The sequence below is a fragment of the Temnothorax americanus genome, unplaced genomic scaffold (genome assembly GCF_048541705.1).
Source record: "Temnothorax americanus isolate GAGA-0224 unplaced genomic scaffold, ASM4854170v1 Scaffold13, whole genome shotgun sequence".
Taxonomy (NCBI): Eukaryota; Metazoa; Arthropoda; class Insecta; order Hymenoptera; family Formicidae; genus Temnothorax; species Temnothorax americanus.
This window is the reverse complement of record NW_027509264.1, coordinates 2,280,194-2,306,218: the sequence shown is the minus strand read 5'-3', so window position 1 is coordinate 2,306,218 and position 26,025 is coordinate 2,280,194. Positions and strand designations below refer to the sequence as shown.

The 26,025-nt window shown below is 37.2% G+C and overlaps 3 protein-coding genes and 1 long non-coding RNA gene across 6 annotated transcripts; 2 read left to right on the top strand and 2 right to left on the bottom strand.

Annotated features, from left to right (window-relative positions):
* Positions 1-216: 216 nt before the first annotated feature.
* On the top strand, positions 217-7,246 carry Ptip (PAX transcription activation domain interacting protein). Of its 2 annotated transcripts, none has more exons than XM_077400259.1 (9): positions 217-485; positions 840-1,024; positions 1,313-3,690; positions 3,941-4,385; positions 4,538-4,722; positions 4,814-5,055; positions 5,577-5,846; positions 5,975-6,179; positions 6,336-7,246. In XM_077400259.1, exons 1-9 carry the CDS (start codon positions 390-392, stop codon positions 6,401-6,403), a joined length of 4,074 nt encoding a protein of 1,357 aa, XP_077256385.1. In that variant the 5' UTR covers positions 217-389; the 3' UTR covers positions 6,404-7,246. The 2 variants fall into 2 exon arrangements, with proteins under 2 accessions (XP_077256385.1, XP_077256386.1); XM_077400260.1 differs by having other exon boundaries at positions 218-485; positions 890-1,024.
* A 286-nt stretch (positions 7,247-7,532) lies between these two features.
* On the bottom strand, positions 7,533-11,984 carry LOC143894151 (uncharacterized). The gene is made up of 2 exons (XM_077400261.1): positions 11,808-11,984; positions 7,533-11,536 (listed from the first exon to the last, which is right to left on the bottom strand). Exons 1-2 carry the CDS (start codon positions 11,982-11,984, stop codon positions 9,899-9,901), a joined length of 1,815 nt encoding a protein of 604 aa, XP_077256387.1. The 3' UTR covers positions 7,533-9,898.
* A 1,972-nt stretch (positions 11,985-13,956) lies between these two features.
* LOC143894152 (uncharacterized) lies at positions 13,957-19,158 on the bottom strand. Of its 2 annotated transcripts, none has more exons than XM_077400264.1 (6): positions 18,512-18,642; positions 17,381-17,611; positions 16,891-17,056; positions 16,008-16,655; positions 15,239-15,609; positions 13,957-14,822 (listed from the first exon to the last, which is right to left on the bottom strand). In XM_077400264.1, the coding sequence occupies exons 2-6, from the start codon at positions 17,588-17,590 to the stop codon at positions 14,553-14,555; spliced, it is 1,665 nt and encodes a 554-aa protein (XP_077256390.1). In that variant the 5' UTR covers positions 17,591-17,611; positions 18,512-18,642; the 3' UTR covers positions 13,957-14,552. The 2 variants fall into 2 exon arrangements, with proteins under 2 accessions (XP_077256390.1, XP_077256388.1); XM_077400262.1 differs by lacking the exon at positions 18,512-18,642 and adding an exon at positions 19,018-19,158 and having other exon boundaries at positions 13,959-14,822.
* LOC143894155 (uncharacterized) lies at positions 17,618-19,170 on the top strand. The gene is made up of 3 exons (XR_013256007.1): positions 17,618-18,476; positions 18,632-18,756; positions 19,031-19,170. It is a non-coding gene; the product is annotated as an uncharacterized LOC143894155 (long non-coding RNA).
* The last annotated feature ends 6,855 nt before the right edge of the window (positions 19,171-26,025 follow it).

Here is a 26,025-nt window from a genome sequence, read left to right as displayed (position 1 = left end):
CTCTCGAATTTACACCTGTTATCGTAATTTTAATGTCATTTCCAATTTTTATTTCTGCTTATCTTTTGGATTAATAGTAAACTGATAGTAAATCATTGCAGTAACAGTCTGCAATTGTTAGAAATTTTGTCGTAAAACGAAGCGCTTCGGGATTCAAATCACGCGCCACTGGCCGACTGACGAACTGTGGGGCGTGCTGATCAAGCGTAGCGCCACGCAAAGGCTCGCGACATAACCTGCAACCACAATAATAACAAAAGGCGTCGCGACGGACTTTTGTTATCAAAATATTGCGGAGTCATATCTCGGGGCCACGGTTTTTCGCGCGGTACGCGCCGATATTGTTGTGATGCCGAGTACGTGAACCTATCGCGGACGGTTTCGACAGGATGGGCGACATACGGGCTGGCCTCGAGGACCTGAAGTTCGACGGTGCTCTGTTTGCCAAAGTTAAATACTACGTCAGCGGCGAGGGCGACCCGAAGGTACGTTACTATTCCCGCTTGTTTCCCGCGTTTTTCCCGTCCCGATGGCCCGGCGGATCCAACAGCCGTGAGATTCGCTGCTCAGCTGAACGCGCGAGCTACGATGCCCCCCCCGAGAGTTAAGATGCTCATTTTTTCCTCCGCTGTGAAACTGATGTATCTCGATCGTCAACGAAGGTTATAGCTTGGAACACCATTTCACATAAATGTGGTCCTATTGTTGGACTGCTTCTCTATCCTGTAATATTTTTTTTTCTAATATTTGAAATTGCAATGCTGAATTATTTCAGATTTATATGCGTGGCGTTAAAAGATGTTATTGTTTTATTAACTACAGGCAATATACTTTTACAGATATTGAATTTATTGCAAGAAGGTGGGGCTGAGAGGTCTAATTATTTTAGTGATTTCGTTACACATCTGATAGCAGGCAATGAAGCATTAGAAAATGATATCTCTGAGGCGAAGGAACTGTATGACATACCAGCAGTCACACAAAACTGGATTTTGTATTCCGTTAAGTGCAACAAGCTTCTGCCGTATCCTTTTACGAAAGACTGTGATTTTAATATTAATATTTTGTTCACTCACAAACATAGACACACGTACTAGCAGTTATGACAATAGAATTATATTTAGAATTACAATTTTTGTATAAATGTTTTCATATTTTAAATAAGAAATTTTTAACGAGTTTTTAGAAGAGAAATAATATTAAAAAATGTTAAAGACAAAAAGCTTACATTTAAAAGACACTTTGAGATAGATTATTAAACATACCATTAAATTTATGAACGTATATTTTCTTAATGAATTTATTTAAATAGGACGCAATATTTCTCACCAGAAGAGAATCAGTTGTTTTCGAACATATGTGTCTGCTTATCTCAGGTAAGTCGAGCAGACAGTAAGTCTTTATGGGCAATGATAACATTGCAAGGTGGCAAATGTCAGCTACGCTTGGACAGATATTGCACTCATTTGGTTGCGGCCAAAGCAAACGGTGTGAAGTACGAAGCTGCTACGAGACACCATATACTCGTCGTAACGCCTGACTGGATAACGGAATGTTGCAAAAAGGGCACTCTCGTTAGCGAAGTGGAATATCACCCTAGACTGTTAGTGTCTCCAAATAGCTCGACAGCCATGATTACTGGATTCATGGACGAAGACACGGATAATAACGTTGCGCAAGAGGAGCAAGACAGGACTAAGGCCATGTTGGAGCAACTCAAGCAACGTATGCCATGGAATCAGCCGAGTCCACCAGTGTCTTCGAGTGCTTCGCACAGCCTTGGTGCGACCAGTACAGTGACAGTTCCTTATTCGACGAACGGACAAAATACCGCGAACATACAACCGCAACCACATGTTTCACGATCAGTTTCCTCGACCAATTTGAGCACTTCCACAGTTGCTTCATCAGTCTCTGATCAGGATGTTAATCAAACGAACTGGCTTCCACCGACATCTCAGCAAAATAACATTTCTCAGCAAATAAAAACTGCACCGTCACAAATGCAACAGCAAGAGCTGTCCTCACAACAACAACAACAACAACAGCAAATAAATATGCAACATCAGCTAATACAGCAGCAGCAATTAACGCAGCAACAACTCACGCAGCATCAACAACAATTGCAGCAGCCATCATATAACCAACAACAACTTTTAAATCAGCAGCAGTCGCCTCAGATACAGCAACAACAATTAGTAGGGCAACAGCAATCTATAACGCCTCAACAGCAACAACAATCAATAAATTCGCAATTACCTCAGCATCAGCTAAACACACAGCAACAGCAACTATTAACGCCGCAACAAAAGCAGTTAAATCAACATCAAATTATTCAGCAACAACAATTACAGACTCAACAGCCACATTTGACACAACAGCAGCAGCAAGTGCAATTGGCAGCTCAGCAGCAGCAGCAACAACAGCAAATAGTAATGCAACAGCAGCAGCAGCAGCAGCAGCAACTACCTTCTCAACAGCAACAAATAGCAGGTCAGCATCAATTGACTCAACAACAAACTTCACCGCAGCAACTTACTCCCGAGCAAAGGCAACTTATTTTGTTGCAACAACAGCAGCAACAGCAAAAGATACAACAGATCTCACAGCAACTACAGCAATCTGCTCCGCAGAACTCCCAACAATTTGTCATAAGGGACGGTCAATTACAGCAACAGCCACAAAATCAGCAGTTAATCGGACCGAATCAACAAGGATTTATTGTTCAACGAGACTCACAGTGGCAGCAACAGCAATATCACTTGCAATTGCAAAGGCAACAGCAACAGCAACAGATTGGACCTCAGAGATCCGGAGGACAATGGAATCAACAACCGCCTCAGCCTCCCCGACAGTTGATTCATTTGGACGCACAGACACATCAGCAATTGCAGCAAATGGACCCACAACAGAGGGCTCAGTTCATCCAGAGGATTCAAAAGCATCGGATATTGCAGAGACAGGTGCAGAATCGCCCGGGACAGCAAGGTTCGCACATCGCCGTTATAAGGAGCCCTGGTAAACCAGTACAGCCAGGCAATTTACAGTGGGTTCAGCAAGCCCGACCGCAGATGATGGGACCACAACTCGCGCAAACTCCAGGACAGAAGCCGGTACATCCTGGAGTACAGCCACCAGCATTAGCTCCAATAAATTCTTCCAATCAAGTCATAGTGTCAGCCGGCCAGGCCGTTCAAGGCCCACAAGTGTCACAAACAGGACAACCATTTCAACAGGGACAGTTGATCCCTCAACAGTTGGCGCAATTGCAGTTACAACAGAAACAGCAACAGATGGTTAGACTACAACAATTGCAGCATTTACAACAACAGCAGCAGCAACAAGGCGCGCAGCAAGAACCGTCGTTAACGTCCCTACCGAATAACGTGCAAATTCCGCCGGATCAGCAGCTTGTCGTGAACGCTAAAACAAAAACTGCGCTAGCAAATATGCTAACTAACAGATTGCAAGGTGCTGCCGAGGGTAGCGCAGCTGGCCAGTTGCGATTGATGACTGCGCAACACCGACCTCCACCGCCACCTTCACAGGACCCGCAACTCTTAGCCGCTTATCAGAGAAGAACTCTAGGGAATATAACGAATGGCGCACCACCAGGTATAAAGATGCAATATGCTCCAGTTATGCCACAACCTAAGGCTCAATTTTACGGTCACAATCCAAATCTGAAATGTACGTTTCTATCTTTTTTTGTTATCTTATCATAATATTATTTAATGACTAGATAACATGACATAAGATGACATAAAATACGACCGACATATGACACAATCAGATAACATATATATGATACACAATTAGATAACATTTTATATAACATTAGTAATATAATGATTTAAACAGTTATTTTATTCTTATATTTATATATAGATCTGATATTGTTATATTATCATTAATGAGAAAATAATATATATATTTTTAGTGCCGCCAGAACTATTTTTGTTAGGATGTATCTTCGTTATTGTCGAATACGACGTGCAGCGTCCTGATGACATTCCAGTTTGGAAACAAGTGATTGAGAGACATGGTGGCGAAGTGGAGTCGCAATATTGTACTCGTGCAACGCATGTATTAGCCATCACGCAGAAACATCCGACTGTGGTGCAGGCGCTGCGCGAGGGAAAACGTTGTGTCAGTGCACATTGGCTTTCCGACGTTGTCAGTAAGCAGCAAGTAATCCCACCTTGGCAGGTTCTTCATTTTCCAACGCCGTTTAGCTTAACTGAGCTTCCATGTGGCAAGCACATCATATCGCTTTCCGGATTCGAGGGAGAGGAACGAGCAAAAGTCAAAATCATGTTAGAGGCTTTGGGCGCAAAGTACACGAATTACTTTTCCAGACACAATACTCTTCTTGTTTGTAGAAGGTACTGATCGTGTTCTCTTCGGCTGTTATATTTTAAATGCACTATTTATCAATTGGTTACGTTATGCCACGTAATGTTTTAATGTTCTATTAATCGACAGTTTAATAATTATTTGATTCTTATATAACAATTATATTTGAAATGAACTTTAGGCCAGAGGGACAGAAATATAAAAGAGCACGCGAGTGGCAAACCGCTGTGGTAAACGCACAATGGTTGATAGATTTACTTTGCGGGCAGATGAATGCTTTGCATCAACTTGAGTGCCCCAAGTATCAACAGTTTAGTCTGAGTAATCCTTTCAAACTAGATTATTCACTAGTGCCTCATCTCATGGGTAAAATTTACTTATTAGATTATCATAAAATAATTATATATTTGACATTAAATGTTATATACCAAATTTTTATCAAATTTTATGATTTTAGTTGCTTGGAAAATGCCAATAAATATTTCGCAAGAATCGTATGATAAAGTAAAACAGGTTGGTCAGGGTCCAAATTCAATCAGAAAACACAAAAAACCACGCCTGGATGGCCCACTGTTGAATAAGGATCCACATCTTCTAGGTCTGGAAGAACCGATTGTCATTAGCAATCCTGATCCTCCGCCACCTGATAAACAACCAAGAATACTATTTTCGGGTATTAACCCTAAAAATCATGCCAAGGTATAAATAAATACCATTTATTTGGCTTTTCGGAATATCCGACATTATAAAAGGGCACCCATTTCTTTGCAATTAATATTTTTCTATTAACTCTTCTACATATTTCACTGTTAAGTGCTTGCATTATTATTTCTACTTGTATTTATTATTTCTACTTGTACTTATTATTTATTTTTACTTGTATACTTATTGTTATTTTTACTTGTACCATCTTGTACCTTTTATCATGTCGTTCCTCCTCGTTCATTGTCTGAAAATCTTTTGCGTTATTCTAATAATTCTCATCTTTACTTTCTTTTCTTTTGCATTCCTTCAGCTTATGCCTTCAGTTTTTTTCCATTTGTATATCCTTTTTTGTACATCTTGCCCATATTTTCCTAATACCTGCCGTCACACATACACATACTAACAGGTACTAACTTTATTATTTGTTCGTAGTTATAGAAATCTATTAGTTGTAATATTATATTATTACTGCGTTCTGCTGTTGCAATTTTTTGAACAGAGTATGTAATTTTTAGAGGATTCGAGAATTGGGAGGTGCTTTAGCCGCTAGTTGGCGAGATGCCACTCATCTTGTAATGTCGGCACCATTACGAACGGTAAAATTATTGTGTTGTTTATCACGATGTAAGTTTATCGTCAGTCTTCAATGGTTGCTCGAATGCTCTGCAAAAAACACTTTCGTGGACGAAAGTACATACGTGCTCAGCGATCCAGAATTTGAGAAAAATTTTAATTGCAATATCGAAAAAACTTTAACGAGTCCCAATCGAGGAACAGTACTTAAGGTAACGGATTATATTTATCACTATATAGATTGATTTTTAATTGTACAATAAACATTAGGAATATTTTAAACATAGATGGAAATACGAGAGTTTGTTTTTAATGCTTTCCCATTTTTTTACTTAAACAGGGTAAAATATTTTATGTTACGCCGAGTGTGATACCATCTCCTTCGGCGATCGCGGAAATAATAGAAAGTGCGGGAGGTACAATGGAAAAGACGCGTAGAACAATCGCTCAAATACAAGAGCTGAATTCTGGGAAATTAAGTTATATTATCGTGACCCATGACAATGACCTCCATCTCCTTTCTGATGTCTTGCGTGCAAATATCAGTAAGTAATCAAACTAGTCTTTGATATTTTGTTATCACGTTCTCTTTGTACAAAGAAAGTTGATTATAAAGAAAAATGAGAAGTTAAGTAGATATTAAGCGTAATAAACATTGTGCATTGTACTAAACATAATTTTTTCCATTTGAATTTTTACAGATGTGTACAGTGCGGAAATCGTATTAGGCGCAGTTGCACGACAATATTTTCAGCCTGATGCGAGTTAAGTCTAAGATGTGGTTACACTTTGCTATATTTTTATCCCTGTTATGGGCCTATCCATTCTTTAGTGATTTATTTTCGAAACGGAAACTTTGCTTACTTTCTGCAATGGGACAATAAAGATCATAATTTTATGATAAAAAAAAAGGAAATTATTTTTACACATTTTTACATCCACGCCATTTTCTTTCAATTGCACTTGGTATTATCTAGAGGTAACCGCATTAAATTTTATACGTTTTATTGTTGTACAAGTATTTATATTATCTAAAAGTTTTATATAAAAAAGCGATATATTAATATTAATTTTTTCATATAAATTGTTTGATGCATCTTGCACAATGCAATAATTGGAATGACATTAAAACTTGTCGGCAAAATTTTATAATTCTGAAGACACTAAAAAAGAAAAATTATAAATTTTTTTTTACAGTTGTACGAAATTATGATGTATTTTCAAGTAAAATGTAAATTCCGTTTTATTCGAGTCAGCGCAAATTTAGTGGAATCAAAGTGAGAGACGCGATTTGAAACAATTTTAAGTTTTGTGATTTGAGAAAATTCTTGTGATGAGATGCACGAAATTTCCAACGATAGTTTTTATATAATTGAGAGATGAAATATTCGTCACCGTGATGTTCTCAAAAATATATCATAAAACAATAGATGAGATGATATACGAGGCTCGATTTTGTATATCTCCAATAGTCATTAGCCGGTGATATTGGAGCTAGAGTTATATTAATTAGAGAGCCAGTAATACTTTTGTACTTTTTATAATGCTTTATAATGTAAAACGTTAGATTAGGTGGTGCAATATATTGAATAAACACACATCGTTAAGCATATTATAACGTACCTATGTCATGACACGATTTATTTGACAGCGCATAACATTTTTGCTTTTATAACTTTATTCACTTACTTTCCAGTTGATATGCACATTTCTGTTTTAACGATGATTACAGTATTTTAGATCAATCTGCATTCAAAAGGTTGATCAGTTTAATTAAATCCAACTACTTAAAAGAATTGAACGATTAAAGTTTAATAATCTCGCTAAATAATCAGCTTGCAGTAGAAATGATCTTTAAGTATGTTTGGAACATTTTCTTCTCTAGGATGATTTTAACGTTATTTTTAATTACTAATAAGATACGTAATTTGAAATCGGATGTTTTGGATCTGTCTTGAGCCATTAACGATGCGGCAAAAATTAAATCAAGATATATAATCCCACGTTCTACAATATTCCCAGGTTAGGTGATCTAAAAATAGCGTAAGTGACACTTGATTAACGATCATAGTTTGTAATATGATCGGAAAGGTCTGATTCATAATTGTTTACCCTATTAAAAATTAAAAATTGTAAAATAATTAACGTACTGTTAACCTTGTTGTACTCTCAAAGCTCACCTTTTACTTTGAGATAAGCTATTATTTCTATTTATTATGTAAATAGAATTAACACATGACAAATTAGATAAAAATTTAAAGTAAATCTTTTAAATTATTTCTTAACCATTCTGTTTTAAACTGCGAAAAATAACTATGTTTTCCATTTTGTTTTGTTAACATCTAAATCTATTGAAAAACTATATTTCATATATCTCAATATATGTGCAGCAAATAAACTACTTAATAAATAAAAAAACATTTGGAAAATTATACTCAACGCGTATCTCTCTTAAGACAAAAAGTAATTCTATTTCTTTAAAGAACTAATTGCAGAAACTATATTTCTTTATTAGATATAAACTCTATTGTAAAACGGTTTAGTTCAAAGTACCAAAAATTATTAAAAATCGCCTGTATCAACGCCCACATCTTATACGTATAAATTTCTTTTTTACATTCTTAATAATAATAAAAGGAATGCTTACTGGCAGAGATGATGCATTTAAAAGTACTTTTAAACGAAATTCAGTACTTTCTGGCTCAGGTGAAATTTTAAACTGTCCAAATATATATCGTGTGTTTTAGGATCGATAATGTATGTAAAGTATTCGGGCATGGAGTTTCACCATGTACCATGGTCCAAAGTAGCAGCAACGCGATCAAGATAAAAATCTTGACCATCCTAGAGGCTCTGTTACAAAACTAACAAAATACATCGTTTCTAAATGCACTTAATTTTTACGAAATGTTTTTAATATTTGACACAATTTCGAAAAAAATTGTCATTGATCAAAATGATAAAACATTAGCATCATGGCCACTGGCCTGGTAATGCGTAATCACCGTTGGGAATCAGACTATTTGTGCTATCGGTATAGTAGCCAGTGATACCGCATTTGTCGTTGTTATTGGTATTGCTTTCTTGGATTATCTCAGTTGTACCACGTACTATGGTATAAACTAGGTGCGGCAGCAACACAAACAAAATAGAAATCTTAATCATCTTGTGTGAGGCTCTGTTACAAAACTAACAAAATACAGTATGATTTCTGAACAAGTTGTAGCGGATATAATCATCACTGTATTTAACGAATTTCAAACTCCGATGAGAATCAACGCGACCCTCTCATACAACTGTCTGCCTTCACTTTATTCCGCTTTATTATATCTCCTTACTGTCGATATCAGTATTGCTTATTTTTGCGTCTTTTATCAGAGTACCCATACTGTGCCATTTCTTATCAATGATTAGAATATGCCTTCATGCGTTTCGAGTTATATTTCGATACCTCCTTTACGTATTTTTATTGGTTTATTTTGTATTTATTCATACTTTTTTCAGACATTTATTTTTTTGAGACACTTTAGTGAAGTATTCTAAAATGCTTCTTGACGGTACAAGACGGAAATGAACGTTGCGGTGCCAGATATTCAGCATGCTAATCCTTGGAATTACGCTAGTACTCACCGAATCTTCATGACTAATCAGTTCTCTATTAAAACGCTTCAAAACACGTTTATATGTAAATTATGTTATATCATAATTATAACGCGTATAATACATTTAATTTTATATTAAGATAATATAAAATACTTTTGCATTTTTATATTAAAATTGTTTGCAAAAAGTTAAGTGTATACTTGAATGCAGACGATTTGTACAAAGTAACAAAAAGAGTAAAATAATGAAAATAAAACTATATTTCTTCCAACGCTCGCAGAATTTTGAAGGATATAATTGTAATATCTTTTCTCTTTATACTCGACTCGAGTTTAACAAAATAATTCGTAGATACTAAACCTATTTCTTAAATCGCTGTAATGGGAAAAATTTTATTAACACTTTTTATTTGATTTTATTGCATAGTTGTAGTTTGATTGTATTTTACCGGAAAACGATAGGTAAAAAATTCTCCGAGAATTTATTAGATAGAATCATGCGATACAAACAGTATAATAATATGTTAATGATAAATAACTGTTCCACAATTCGGTCAACTAAATTAATTCGTTAAATATAGACCGAAATGTTCGGGACGAGATATTGGCGGAAATGTCAAATATGAAATTTACTCAATGAAAGAACCGTGCTCATTATTGAACTAACTAGAACGATACGACAAGGCACCAGCGCCATAGCCCTCGTAAGCCACGTTATCGGCAAGCTGCTCGGCCAAACGTCGTAAATTATTGTCGACACTGTCGGCGCGCTCTATCATCTGCAACAATTGCGCTAGCAATCTACCCCTGGTGGGATGGGCATTCAGATCAACTTGTCCTATCTTCGCCTCCAAGCCGCTCTGCGACAAAAAGCTCTCCAAGCTTCTGTATTCATCCGTGTAGGTGTCCAAGCCCGGCAAAACCTGAAGAAGATCCTTGACATCGACGTTCTCAATCGTCTTCTTTTTGTCGGTTTCGATTTCTACTTGAGTAAGATTAGCCAAGTATGTTTCTAATCGATTGGAGCACTCGGCCTGTTCTTGATTGAGTCTTTTATCGAACGTGGTTATCAGCTCGGCGATATTCATCGACAGGACGCCAGACGGAAGAAAACCGGAAGCTAGCAGAGCCTTCAGCGTTTTCAGTACGGCGTTTATCGGCCCACTGGTGTCCTCCGAAGAAGCGAAAGCAAGTGCCTTTTGCCAGACTGCCGGCTTGACTGTTCTGTCCGCAGCCACGTCCATGAGTAGTCTTCGAATCTTGACGAAATTCTCTCTTCTGGCTATCGCGGTGAGCACCGGTGCGGCAATAATAGAGTTCCTCGGAAGTTGCCAACGCTTCCGGTTATTTCTCAGAATCAGCTCACCGTAGACGCTGTCTACAACGCTCGACACTTCGCCCTGATGACTTTGCTGACGCCTGAGATGACTGACGATAGCCAGCAACAGATCTTTCCGGGACGCATATTCAAAGGGGGAAAATTGTTCTATGATATCCGCTACATCCGTATTGTTCTGCTGTATCATGGAAAGAAACTCGACACCGTCTTTCGAACTAGAGATCTTCTTATCCCGAGATATCAGCAGAGTGTAATTCAGAGTGTTGTCTTGAAAGAAGCTGGCGAACTCGGCGGATCCTCGACACTCCGAGGGCCTCCGCAAGAACGGCAGTAACACGTTGGCGGCTATCAGCGTCTCATTTTGCAGGGACAGACTCGAGACGGCGTTGGCGACCAGCGCGTACGGATCGGAGGACATGCTGAAGCCGGTCAATTTGTGCTTGCCGTGCGATCTTAGATGTTCGACGAGAAGCGCGACCGATTCTCTCACCTCCGTTGTCGCGTCTGGTATCCGCAGATTCGCTAACATGTACGCAATCAATTCAGAACGCGGAGGGATGATCTTGTCGTGGATCAACGTCGCCGTCTCGCCAACAATCTTCGGCCAGGGTCCTTTGACATCTTTGGCAGGCGAGCGATAAGTCAGAGGCGAGGTGGCTTCCTTTAACTCTCGCAGAGATATCTTCTCCAATGGGTCGGCCTTCGGCGGTCCGAATGTGGGCCTGTAGATCTCGTCGGCGTTCAGAAAGCCCTCCGACAGGGATCGCCGTATCAAGGATATCGCCGGCAGAAGATACTCGGGTAAGCGGTCTTCCATAGATCCAAGGATACTGTCCACTTGCTCCGCGATAGGCGCGTACGTTACGGAAGATAAGACGTCGAGACAGTCGAGCAGCGAACCGCCGTTTTTCAAGTAGTCCTCGATGATCTTTACGGAGTGATGCATCTCGTAACTCTGTATCTGTGAGAATAAAAAAAAACGAATGAGCGTAAATTCTGGCGCCGGAATGAAGTGCATAACTAAAGTTCTCAAAACAGTAAAAGCCGACATTATTTACATTAGATAAAAATTATTGAAATCAATACCATAGCATCATCAACCTTCACGATTGAATGAAACTTATATGTATTTGTTCTGTTAATTTATTTCAAAAATACATCTTTAGCATCGCGATCTCTTTCCACGCAAGGATGACTTCTTACGTTCTGCTTTCCGGAAAAACGAAACTTACCGGCAACTCGTGAAGAATTTTCCCGACATTGTGCTTTAGTTGTGCCGCTGTTTTCAATTTCAACGTCAATTTTCTCTCCAGAGATGAGGAATGTCTCCCGGCATCGTCGAACGATTTGGACGATTTCGCGAGGAGAAATCCGAATAGGTGGATCAGTATACCGCAATGGAGCCACATATTCTTCGCGTCGAGAGCTGATTCTATCGTGCTGTCGACGGCGTCTAGTTGAAGGTATATATGAAAATACTGTTTGAACCTATGTGTACGTGTGCGATCGTAAATAACTTTTATTAAAGCGTGCGGGTGCGAACGTTGATAGCGCGAATTGAATTCCCGCGATCGGGAACGGTATAAAGATTTCTGATTGCGAACGTGGTCAGCATTAAACAATGATCCTGTCACGAAGCGATTTCTGTGAACTGTTGTGAACTGATTTCAACATTTCTTCCTTTTATCATTCTTGCCTTATTATTATTTATAATATATCAAAAAAGAGTAACTCACGTGTTTCTAAAATAAATCTTTTTTTTTTATTAAGGTGTGTACATTTAAATATTTTTCAGACTTACAAAATATTACATAGTGAAAAAAAGAGTATATATACGCATATATATTTTTAAACAATCTTTTTATACATGCTGTTAAACAGGTAAACTTAAGTCGCGCTAGAATTATAATATATATATATGTTTAATATATATCTAACAGTCTCTCATGTGTGAGCAGTGTTGCAGGCAATATTTTTTATACTTTTTGTAATACTTTATAATATAGATCATTAACGAAGTGTTAAATTAAGTAATACGATGTATGGCAGAATATTGCGTAAGATGCATATCAATAAACGTATTACAACGCATGTCATACGATTTATTCTTAATTGTTAATAAATCTACAAAAACAGATAGCTATAATTATATCCATTTACATAAGTATTTTATCATTGTAATAAATTCATTACAATAATAATATCGCCGTAAAATGACTTTGACAAATCCATTTGTCATGGAGATATGCGGCAAATATTGTTATATAACATCGTTGTCATAATAGCAATTAACTGTGTAACTGTAAATATAGCGAAATCAAATGGAGTATCGCGCGTCATCGTTACGATTCTCCATAGCCTCGCCAAGTCTCCATCGAGACACCAACTGATCAGTTCTCTCAGTTTCAGCGTCGAAGATGCGTTCGAATGGTGCGATAGTGGGGTACCGCGAGTCGAGGCGATCATGAGTTAGGTCGTACCTATCATTCAATTTGTCTGAAGCTAAACAGAATATCGTAAGCTGACAATCGCAACCAGAAAATGAAATACCCTCTTTTCCTGGATATCGCATCTTTTTACTCTGATATCACACGAGAAGAAAAAAAGATTGGGAAACCCGTAGACGCGTACGTCCGATAAGTTACCGCCGATTTTGCATGTTGCTTCAAAACTTATCAGCAGAATGTTTTGCACAATTCTAAAGATGGAGAACGGCGGCAGAAGAGGAAAATATAGAATTTTTCTCGGAGTAGTTGCGCAAAAATTTAATGATGTATTTCCGAGTAGAACATAAGTTTTGGGCATTTTATTCGAGTTGATGGAAATTTAGTGACATCTATGTGAGAGACGAATGTTTTGTAGCCATTTGAGGATTTGCAGGGACTGATTCGAAACGATGTCTTGACGATCAACGATTGGAGGACACGCTAAAACCGGTCAATTTGTGTTTGCCGTGCGATTGCATATGTCGATGAAAAGTACGTGCGACTCCGGACATGCAGCATTGAATCTTGTTTAAATGATTTTGTAACGAAGTGATGTGGATTGTGATTTTAACACTTCTTTCCTTTCTTGTTTGATTATTATTTATAACATTTTCTAAGAAAATTACAAGGTTACAATAGGTAACGCATATATTTAGAAAACAGGAAACAATTTTTATTATTACATCTAAATATTTTTTAAGACTTATAAAATAGTATAACGTGTAAAAAGAGTACATACGTAAATCATAACTTAACTTTGTAGGTTAATTTTATATGTTTAACCATTGTTTTTATATATGCTAGACAGACAAAACTTAAGTCGTTAGATTTATATATTTAATATATCTCTATTTTATATATTTCTAGTTATGAGCAGAATTTCTGACAATATTTTTTGTATTTTTTATAATGTTTTGTGATGTAAAATGTTGATATAATGCATTTAATAAGTTAAATAATACAATATATGACGGAACATAAACGCTTCGGTAATACATAATACGTATCATATGATACGATTTATTCTTAATTATTAATAAGTCTACAATAACAGATAGTTACATTTTTATCAATTTACATATTCTATTTTATATTCATAATAAATGCATTACGATAAGAGGAATTACCGTAAAAAGTCAAAAATAAAATTCTAGTACTTTAATCTTCACGTCGTCGTATATAAGTGCCGTTGCTTCGGATAAACATATATATGACGGAGTATAAACACATCGGTAAGCGTATCATAACACGTATCGTGATACGATTTATTCTTAATTATTAATAAATTCACAATGACAGGTATATGTAGTTACATTTGTATCAATTTACATATTCTATTTTATATTCATAATAAATGCATTACGATAAAAGGAATCACTAAAAAGTCAGAAGTACGTGACTTTCAGTCGTGACTTCAAATAAACTTTACGTAAAAAGCTTGTCGATTAATACATCTTGCGTTCTGAGGGTTCTGAGGCGAGTGACTAGGGTCTACGTGGAGATTTGCTGTAAAATCCAAGATTGGTATTTGGCCACGTCGACAAAAACGACGAACTTTGTGAGATCGCACAACAGTTCATTGCCGAGCACCGACCGCGAAACAACGCCACGCAACTGATAACGACCCGTGGTAGCGTCGAAAAGCACCAGACCGCTCCCGCTGTCACCGTTGCAAGGACCTGTCCCGTCTTGCATACCGGCGCAAAAAGTGCGGTTCGAGGTGAGAGAGACGAAACCCTGGTAGCTCCAGTGACAGTTTTCCTATAATTAATACGACAATACCGGGTCTTCATCATATGTAGAATTTGATTCTACAACAGTAACGCGAAATCCATGTTACCCGGATAGCGTCGTTAGTATCTTGGTATTATGTAAAATTGTGTTACTTTAAAAGCATTCAAAAATTTGAAGAGAGTCCTTACCCTGTCGGCGATTGCACTTATCCTATCCTTATAACAATTATTGCATTTATCACTTTCGTTACGCGATGCCTAACAAATCCATCCATATGCAGCGAATAACAATGTAATAATTAAATTTGTAAACGTAGCCAAATCAAATGGAGTGTATTTATCGCCTAGCTAAGTACTTCTCTTCGGTGATATAAATACCCCGATTTTGTTATTATGAAGATATCTTTGTTTCGAACGTTTGGAAAATCATTCTCTCGTTCTTACCAAACTCACTATCGGCATCATCGCCATCCGTGGTTCTTCGGTGTAACGACGGCCGTGTTCGTCTCGGCCCCATCCCACGACGTATCCTGTTCTATCGATGACATTTTGAAGATCGATTGAACCGGACCACAGGCAAACAGGTCTGATGAAAGGGCTGTACTCGACTGGCGTCCTGAGGATCAAAATCGCCAGATCGGAATCGCCGGTGGTCCTGTGCGCATATTCGGGATGGATCTTGTAGCTAGCGACCTCCCGATTAACAGTTCCCTCTTCGCGAAACCGGCGCAAGTTAAATCGCCCCAAGGCCACCTCTAACACGTTAGGGTGTAGGGTGTCGTTGCTAGTGAGGCCCAACTTCAAACAATGTGCCGCTGTAATAAGAAAACATATGTATGAATATAGTTTCTTATTATAATCTGCTCGGTCTATCAAGAAAGAAATTAAGCGGTAAATAGATTTCAGATATATTCTTGTATTTTATAATGCGTATTTTGTAATAACAATCTGAAGGTATTGTGTCTAATCTAAATCTAAATAAACAATTAATTATTCCAAATATTTGCATGCTCATTTCTCGATTATATTCGGATCAATCATGGATATTTGTGAAAATTTATTAAATTGTATATTACTATGCAAATATGAATAGGTATAAATAAATAAATCTCGTGCAATTTAAGAAAAGAAATAGATATAGCATAAGAAGCTCGTTTTATATACGTGGAATATTAGTAATATATAAAAAATTTTTTCTTTATATATAATATACCTGTTAGAACATGTCTTGTAGTCAGAACAGAACCAGCACACTGAAACTCGTATCCATTTCTAACGACGAAGAGTGCCGCCAGCCACGGCCACTGACCTGGCAACGTCTTCTGTCCGTTGGCTATCAGAAGATTGGTGCCTCCGCTGCGGCCGCTGATACCACATTCGTTGTAATTATCATCATTGTTGTTATTGTTATTATTGTTATTATTGTTATTATTATCGGGTTGTGGGACTGGTTGTGGGGCTGGTTGTGAGGCTGGTTGGGCCGGATTCGGTCTTAGAAATATATTGTTATACATATTGGTCGCCGGGGTGGGTTTTAAAAATATGTTGTTGTTGTTGTTATTATTATTATTATGTTGTGAAGCTTGTTGAGTCGGAGTCGGCCTTAGGAATATGTTATTGTTGTTGTTGTTGTATTGTGGGGGTGATTGGCTCGGAATCATTTTCAGAAATATGTTGTTGCCAATTGGTTGAGAGAGAGTGATCTCTTCGGTGGTGGATCTCTTCGGAGTGTTCCGTTCAGACGATGGTCTCGGTGTCGGTTTCGAGTTTTGACGCAAGGGCAGGAAATTTTGCGAAAGCATCACGTTCGGCAGGTACAGAATATGTTCCAACGTGATAGTAGTTACGATACTTCCCGTTACTACAACAAAACGTAATAATGCTATTCAATTTATATGGTGCAAGAAAATTTCGAGTGTTTTAATGAGCTTTATCTTCCAATTTATCTTCGTCGTTTTAGTTGGAAATTACGCATAATTAGATAAAAATAAGAATTGATTGGTAACTTGATAGAACTCTGTAATTTTTGCTCCTAGGAGCCCTATAGGTCATCAAACATATGACATTTATATATTGCATTTTAAATAAATACTCACCATCGCGTCCCGAGCAATATCGTTCACCGTTGAACCATATTCCAGACAATGTCGGAATCGGATAGCGTAAAGGAAAATAAACATGATACGACAAATGCCTGCCCTGTTGAACAGCTGCAGCAGATTCCTCTTTCGATCGCGCCAATTCCAGTCGACCGACGTATCTCTAAAACATATTGATGATTAAACTATTTCTATTTATTAAAATGCTACCAGGTGATTCATAAAAATAAAAATTTAAAACAAAGTTTTTAAATTATTTTTAAATCATTCATTTTTAACCACTTTTAAATTGCAAGGAGATATATGTTCGACCTTGCTTTTTAAATATTTAGATATATCAAAAAATTATTTACAGTTCAAAATATACAGGAAATAATCTTAATCTTTGTAAAAAAATTTTACGGTTGGTACTTATTTTACGTAGAAAGAGTACGGGGGTCTTTTCTCTCCTATATTATTAATAATATGAAAAAAAGGATACTCTTACCGTAGGCAACTCAGCAGCGACTTTTAAGGACACTTTTAAATGGAGTTCACCAGTTCTTGGTGGAGATTGGATTTCGATCTGTCCTATTGTTTCATCTGTCCCAAGTTTGGTTATATATGTGAAATATTGTGGACACGGAGATTCTTGTCCTTGTACTAGCGTGTAAAGCAATTGCGGAAACAACGCGATCAGGATACAAATCTTAGCCATCTCGTGAGGTTCTGTTACAAACTTAACAAAATACATGATTTATAAATGTACTTTATTTTTACAATCGTGTTTAATATTTTATTTAACAATGTTGAAATAATTATTATTAATCAAAGTGATCATCGGTAGCTTTATGGATTTTTTTATTCAGAAAGGAAGTTACGATCGTCTCGAAAAGAACTTAAAAAAATCTGTAACTTTGTTCCAAAGAAAATTTGAAAATACAAGTTTATCATGCGCAAATGCGATTTTATAATTGACATTTACGTAATTAATATCCATTTATTCATTATACATCAAATTTTGATATGTTGATGAGATTAGAAAACAAGATTTCGATATGCGAACCAAGAAAACTGTTAGAACACGCAGATATATATATAAGCTTGAATACATTTTTAAGTATAATGTCATGAATATGATAAACTCAACAGCCAAACATAATGTAATACTGGGATTTACTCCTTGCTCGATAACCCTTGAAAGATCAAACGCTTTACTGCCAATACGTCATGAGGTCAGATAATAATTTTACTTCTATATAACTTCATTTAGTTTTCAACTGGTGTACGTTTCAAATTAATCTGTATTCGAAAAAGGTTGATCAATCTAATTACGTTCAATCTGTTAGAAAAATTGAGCGATTAAATTTAATAATCTTGCTAACTATATAACTTCGAACAAAGAAAATCTTTTAATACGAAACTGTTCACAGGAAAAAGAAATTATTATGAAGATTCACAATCCACACAGATTAAGACTCAAACGAAACGGCAAATACTTATCATTCATATTAGTGAATAAAAAGTTTGAGATGCTAGTGTCGAGCGATGTAGCGTATAAAGTCGACAGCAAATGTATACGACATACGTATCCAATCAAGCAGGTAATAAAAGTAAAAATTTTAACGACGCAACTCACATTTTCACAAATTTGATAACGTTTCCACGAAATAACACTCTAAGCTTTCGTCAAAAAATTTTGTTAAAAAATATCGACTCCAAACAATAAGCAGATAACTTCTTTAAATCACGTTTCCAGATTACGTTTAGAAGAGGAACGATTCCATAAAGCGAATCGACACCTGCGCGCGAATCAGAGTATCTTGAGCATTCCACGAGCACATATTCATCTTACACCTTGATTATTCAACAGTCGTCGAACCGGTAATAGTGGATAACGTATATAATATCACCGCTTCATTAAATAAATTTCAAATTTTAATAGGAATTAACGCAATATTAACGTATAACTGTCTGCCTTCGCTTTAATATTCTGCTTTATTATATTTCTTTACTGTCGATATCGGTGTATCGATTGTTTCTCGTGTTTTTATTAGAACACTTCTAGAACATTTCTTATGCATGTCGAGTTATGCTTCTTCAATATCTTCGCGTTCACATAAGTATTCTTATTTAATTATTTACTATTTATTTCTAGCCTCTTGGTAAACCACTCTGAGGCGCTCCTCGATGGTCCGCAGTCCTCAGCGGAATTCAACGCTGCGACGACAATCTCCGGATGTTCAGCGTGCTAATTCTTGGAGCTAAGCTCTCACGGCTTCACCGAATAACCTTCGCGAGACTGACCAGTTCTCTACCGAAACGCATCGAAACACGTTTACAGTTTCCGCGCCGAAGACGCGTTCGAATGGTGCGGTAGTGGGGTATACCGTGACCATGAGTCGGGTCATGTCGTATCTCGTATCATTCAACTTGGCCGGGACGGCACGCGGCACGTCGTAGGCTGACGAACCGCATCGAAGAAAATGAGAGATAAGTGTGCCTCGAGTACCCTCTCCTCCAGGACGATATCGCGCGAGAAGGAAGACCCGGGGAATCCGCGGACGCACGGGGAATCCGATGAATCACGGCCAGCGCCAGCTCCGCGTGTCGCTTCGCTATCGTCGCGACTATGATTATAAAGCGAAACCGAAGACTTATTAGTGTATCTTCTTGATGACGCGCGTATCCAAGCAATTATGCAAGCGTGCGTTCGAAAAATCACCGTCATACAATAATTATCCTTTATTATTCTTCTTTCTCTTTCGTTTCTTCTTTATTTCTTGCCTGTCTTTCTCTCTCACACCTGCGTCCAACTGATATCCGTGACGTAGTTTCGTCTGTGATCAATCAGAGGATTAAAATCTTCAGTTAATCATATTGTTTTAATCTTTTCAAATTGCATGAGTGTGCCAGCGTCTACAAAAAAGCAAGACTTTTGTTTTGTATTTCCTTTCTTTATATTTTCGATGATATTTTTTTTTCAAGTTTGCCTCAGACGAGCAAGCTTCGCTTTTTCTTGTATGCAATGTATGTGGTTAATTTGTCTCTTAGGAAATCGAGAGAATATTGCGTTCAGTTCTTGAAAAAAAACGTTAAAAAATTACTCTTGAATGTGCAAATTTCTCATGCAAAACGGAAAACTCGTTCGTACATATTTTTTTAGAATTGCCCATTGTTCAAACTCGTTTGCAGCGAGCATCGGTGAAGAAAAGAAGAACAAGAAAAATAAGATGTTCAACGATGTGGATGTCCCTTCCGAGTGGTTCGATGAGTTATCGAGAAATCCGGACAATTTAGAGACACGTCGATAAAACGCGTTATGTATACCGTAATGTGTACCACAAAAATGTTACACACTTACTTATTAAGATATACTGCAATACACTACAATGAGATATCCACATGGAATATTTGCTGGAACATATCTCGCATTTAAAATGAAAAACAAACTCACGTTAATACGTAACTTTTATCATATTTATTAATATTTTAAGGCATATATATTTGTTTTAGTCCTTTTATGCTTGTCTAAGTAATTTTTGTGTAAGTTTCGCAAGTTAGGATACGTCTTAAACAATTTAATTAATTTGCTTCTACGTTTGCTTCTGCTATGTCTGCGCTGATTCTAAGAACATCATGCGGAAGAAACGACCGTAAATAATTTGATATTTCTTGCGTTTATGGCATTCAATATAATGTGTATTCAATCATTTTACAAAATTTATACAATTGCTCGTTATTATGTACATCTTCGCAATTATAGAGATATGAAAATAGAAATGATTCAACAGTACGGACAAATATCCCGGCATACTAAGTGGAAGATGGTTATCACTCTGTATATATACCTTTGTGTGTATTATTATTTTCGTTACGAAGAACGGAGAATATACAATGTGTTCGTAAACAATTTGTCCGGATTTCTTCAACCAATTCCGAGTAATTCTTCTTGATTGAAAATTTTATTTTTTTCGCATTTATCATAATTTTCGATTTAGATAATATATCTCTCAATCAAAATTAAAAATATCTCTGTTATTACTTTGCGTTCTGTAATTTACACTCATCAAAATAAAGTTTTTAGAGTTTTCCTTTTATTGTAAAATAAAGTTGGTTCAAAATTATTCAACAAATAAAGTTTCACTTTTATTGTTAGCACATAGTTTAATTATAAATATATATGTATTTTTCCGTTAAAAACGCGTACACACAGAAACATATTCCTCACAATTTGTAAATATAGCACCAAGTGGATATGCACCAAGAATGATTTACCAACAGTCTTCAGAGGTAGATGTGGCTATGTAGTTTATATCCACTTTCTCAGTTGGCGGTAGTGTACAGGAGATTTAATAATCTTACGAATCGAACCGATGTGACAGCTTTCTGGCTTTTTACAGGCTGTGGGTTTCTTTCTGATATCTTTCAAAATAAAACTGATACAATGTAATATTAAAACAATTAAGAATTGGACCAGAAATTTTTATTCGTTAAATTAACTTTTTAATAAGCCTTAGGTAATGGAACAACAATTTTTCCTTCTTTAAAATACTTCTTTCGTAAAACTTTGCAACTGTTTCATGTTCTCATATTATTGAAATATTTTTTATTAATTCATTATATCTAGTTGTATCCAATTAATTGTTACTAAATTAAATGCAATATAATTTTTATAATCAATTGTAATTTTGATTGTATAAGCAGCAGATGTGTGTGTGTGTAACGAGTTTTAAAATTTATTAATTAACGTATACGAAGATAATAGATCCTGTATCATTTCTGCCTTTCTTCAGAACAGACTGTAACAGTCACTTGGCAAAATTTGTTTTCAACAAACTTGATTTTCTAAGAAACTGTCAACATATTGTAAACATTTTATTTATTGGGTATGACAAATGAATTTTCTTTTCTTATATTATATGCACCGTAAAATTTTTAGCAGCATGAAATTTAAAAAAAAAATTTAAATAGAATTTGACAGCAAAAAATAAATCAAGTATTAATCTGTGACAAATGAGATAAAAAAATCGATTTGCATAGGAAACACAAAAACATACGAAACGCGTCAAATTTTTTCGGGAGTTGTGCGGAGAAGGAGCGGAGGATACCTGGTCTACCCTACGGTTAAGCATAAGAATGCGCAAAAGGATTCCGAAGTACGTACATAGGGCGAACGTTTTATTACAGTTTTCATCCGCAGATTAGCCCCTTTGGAACCATCGATACTCGAGAATCGAGATTCCAGCAGTTTATAGCCCCCTCATAAAATCTATTTGGTGTTTCCGACTTGGGCCGACTGGACTCAGGCAAGAATCGAACAAAAAGGTACCTTTACGTTGGCGCAGACCCGAGGAATTTTCAAAAATACACGCCACGTAAAGCCTGTGTTACGTGTCTCCGGGTCCAATTACGCGCAGGTTGCCGACCGGGTGTCCTTCCTTTTCAGAATTTAATCCCCGAAGATACCAAAGGATGACGCCGATGCACACATCTCGAGTCCAGTCTCTACCCCACCCGTTTTTCCTTCCGTTATCTTTGACACCGTGTTTTCACGTGCGTTCCGCGAATATCACGACAGTCCCTACGGTCTCTTGTGGTCTCCTCGCGTTCCGAAAAATATGGCAGGGGTATATCTACCTCTTCTCCCAATGCGGCACAATGGTGGACAGATGTGCCACAAATGTAGCATTCTTTTTTTTTTTTTTTTAAGACTTAATAATTTTAATTCAAAGATGTATAATAAATATTTGAAAACCTGTTAAATGCATTATTATAATTTAGATAGAGTATATGCAAATATTTTATTTTTAGGATATGTAATGTACAATTAATTTTCTTTGCGTTTTCTTATTGAGATAAATGATTTCCTTGTCGTATCAACATCTTTATCAGCATAATGAATAAAACATGACGCTTCAGAATTTATAATTCATTTTTGTTTATTATGTCGCGATTTTAGAATGAGCAGCGAGCGGCCTTTGTCGGCACGACGTCGCTGAATAAATTCAATCTGAATGTCTCCTTTTCGGTTGTACCTAATATCCGCTACCTCCGCTACGCCGTGCGTAATACATAAAACATGCAACATCAAATCGCTATTAATGTTTCCTAGAATACTACAGCGAATAAATGAGCAAAAATCACATTCTCGTCAAAATCTAGATTATGAAATTTTATGAGACACGATATCGTGCTATTGTAAAAACCTTTATGTGTACGTGATATCCGTTTCTGTCTAGACGCGTGAATAAATATCAATCGATGTGTCTCCTCCATCGTGGTCGTCCTTGACGAATAAGTTTGAAGCGAATGGAAATAAGGTGTTGCAAAAATTTGGATGTATCTCCGCTTTTAATATCGTCCACGGTGACGTCCCTTCACATTCCTCTTCCGCTAAAACAATGATACATCGGTGAGGATTATGTCGAACCCTCGTATAATCAACAATAGTAGTAATTGGAGCATAGATACGATTATGCCACAGCACGTCCATTAATTCTCCGCAGCGCTCATTTCTCATTCCGTCGGGCGCAATCGTCAGATTCATCCGAGACCCTTGCATCGCATTGTTTGTTAACGAAATTATTCTGGCACAGATAGAGCAAAGTAGTTATGCAATATAATATATATATATTTAGTTATTGTATGTATTTATTACATATATATATATATATATATATATATATATATTTTTTTTATTATTTATCTTAAATATATATTATATATTTTTGAAATATATTTCTTTCAGGGAAAAATAGAATAAGAGACACCTCTCTCGATATTTTTGATGAGAAAAAATTTTCTTTATTCACTAGCAATATCATCTGTGATTAAAAGTATAGAACATACCTTGTATAATTTCGGGAATTTATATCAAAATATAATCTTTTACGTAAAATTTTTCATTTACGTGAATTCAGTACCATTTGGAAAACCACTTGATGTAAAATGTATTTTAATTTTATTTTATCACAGATCTGTTTTATGGTTTTAAAAAGAGCGTGATGTAGATTTAATTTTTCATATTGTGCCGAAATAATCACGCACTGAAACGTGCGTCCGTAAATAAAAATTGCATTTTTCTTCGTTTCTTACTTGTGCATGGTCTTTACCACTATTCATCATGAAACGATCACGATCGCGCCGAGTAATTTTTTAAAAACCATTACCCCACAATCGTTTACGAGGCGTGTTTACGAAGCGAGCTTTCGAGAGACGTCTCGCCGTCGGGAAGAGATCATCGGGCTCGAGCTGTGTGTCGCATAAACCGCGCAAAATTCTCGGTTCGCCGCGACAAACCAGCTCGATTGCGTCGAAGTGTCGGGAGGGTTGGTTTTAGGGAGGGAAAGGGAGAAGGGGGGACACCAGAGGGTGGACTGGGGTCGGACATCGATCTGGTAGTTAACTTCAGTGCCCCCGCGGGACTCGTTGCCACCTTCGTCTGCGCTCGCGGTATGCGTGGATGGGGTAGGACCCAGGACGGGAGGGGGTTGATGATTCGCGTGCTCGCATAAAGCGCATTACGCGTTTTTACGTTTGTGTTTACCGCGCGATCTCCAACGAGACCCGTTCGCGCCTACAGCGTCAGCGGACAGCGGCACCGCCGCAGCCGCGGAGCGACAAACAATTCGCTAAAGGGTACACTCCGTACCCCGTAATTCCTAAATCGGGATTAGACCGGCAGTGTGAATTGGATAATCTCGGACTGACCGCTTACCAAGAGTCGCATCCGACTTTCACGACGTGAAAAAAGAACGCGCTTAACTATATATAACGTTCTCTCACTATATCGTTTCGTATTAATATATTGTTTTATACTATTAACATTTCGATTGTTATTGAGGTAATAGACTCCATGCGTGCGTTGATTATTGATTTCACAAAAAAACTGTTCAAAGAGCACATATTACGCTTTTTATTAATATCCAAAAGCAATCAGAAAATAACGCACTATTTTTTTGCCCCAGTCTGTACGTAATGTTCGAATCCGTAATTTATTCGCCCGCGAAGCGATCGTATTCGATATCAAACGAATGAAGCTATCTCTATGATAATCAGTCGTTCAGGAATCACGATCGATCGCTTTATTTTTCGATTATTCCATAAATCTTCGATCATCTTTAGTCACCTCCGATTATATAAATGAGCGATATTAAGGAACGAGAAATAAGCGAAATTAAACTTATACGACAATTTAATCCTAGTAAGTCGTTAAGAAATACGTAGCAGAGAATCATGGATCATATCGGATCGAAAAGTCTGATGATAACGTTTGTTCAAAGTTATTATTCAAAATTAGAGTTTGTATACTCGGCGGACGTTTTAGAGGTTCTCGCCGATGTTTTTCTTCAGTTTCTTATATACCGTACACTTTCCGGGCGTTTCAAAATTGGCCAAACATCAGTCAGTACCTTTTCGACCGTGAAGTAATAAACATATCATCGGACAGGTTTCCGCATTGTTCTTTGTCCGAGTGTCACCCTCGCAACCGCTCACGGAATAACTTGAAACCCTGCATCGCCCACGGAACGACATGTCAAATTAGCTTTTATAACAGAAACAGTCTTTTTCAATCGCGAAGAAATTTTCCGCGCAAAGGAAAAGGTAATTGTAACATCACGTGATCCAATCTTGAAATCTTTCGCCGTTCAGTTCACGTCGCGTTTTCGATTCGGGCTTTCGCGCGTCGCAATGAGAACGTTCCGCGTCTATTCACGCGAGCAAGGTACTGACCGCTTTGAGTATATTATTGATATTACACGTATTACGGAATCGGACGCGCGACGGAGACGAAGGGTTAATCGCCGCGATCTGAGGGAACTATCACTTTCTTTTAACGCGCGCCGAGTCGGTGTTCGTGTCCTCGTCTCGCCTTTCAGCGTGCGTATTACTTTAATTATTACTAGACGTGCGAGACGGGGATGGAGTCGGGAATTCTAGGCAAGTATCAAGTCCAAGTATCGACGGTAACGGCCAGGGCTCGTATTCCGTTCCTGCATTGCATGCCTTACCGAAAACTGTCGATTCGATAAGTGTCGTTGCGCAGGTTTTTCATGCATATAGTGTAAAAGCTGCGCCGACACTGTTAACGACACCGACGATTGTCGGTAAACGGATTTTAATAGCGGAACAGAATACGCGAATAGCGGA

Bases quoted from the DNA above. Each gene is read 5' to 3' on its own strand.
- Ptip (XM_077400259.1), top strand. From the start codon at position 390: ATGGGCGACATACGGGCTGGCCTCGAGGACCTGAAGTTCGACGGTGCT. The intron at 486-839 runs GTACGTTACTAT...ATACTTTTACAG, and splicing joins GCGGCGAGGGCGACCCGAAG to ATATTGAATTTATTGCAAGA. The intron at 4,386-4,537 runs GTACTGATCGTG...AATGAACTTTAG, and splicing joins ACTCTTCTTGTTTGTAGAAG to GCCAGAGGGACAGAAATATA.
- LOC143894151 (XM_077400261.1), bottom strand. From the start codon at position 11,984: ATGTGGCTCCATTGCGGTATACTGATCCACCTATTCGGATTTCTCCTC. The intron at 11,537-11,807 runs GTAAGTTTCGTT...TTATTCTCACAG, and splicing joins AAATTCTTCACGAGTTGCCG to ATACAGAGTTACGAGATGCA.
- LOC143894152 (XM_077400262.1), bottom strand. From the start codon at position 17,590: ATGGCTAAGATTTGTATCCTGATCGCGTTGTTTCCGCAATTGCTTTAC. The intron at 17,057-17,380 runs GTAAGAGTATCC...AATATGTTTTAG, and splicing joins TCGCTGCTGAGTTGCCTACG to AGATACGTCGGTCGACTGGA. The intron at 16,656-16,890 runs GTGAGTATTTAT...GTTTTGTTGTAG, and splicing joins ATATTGCTCGGGACGCGATG to TAACGGGAAGTATCGTAACT.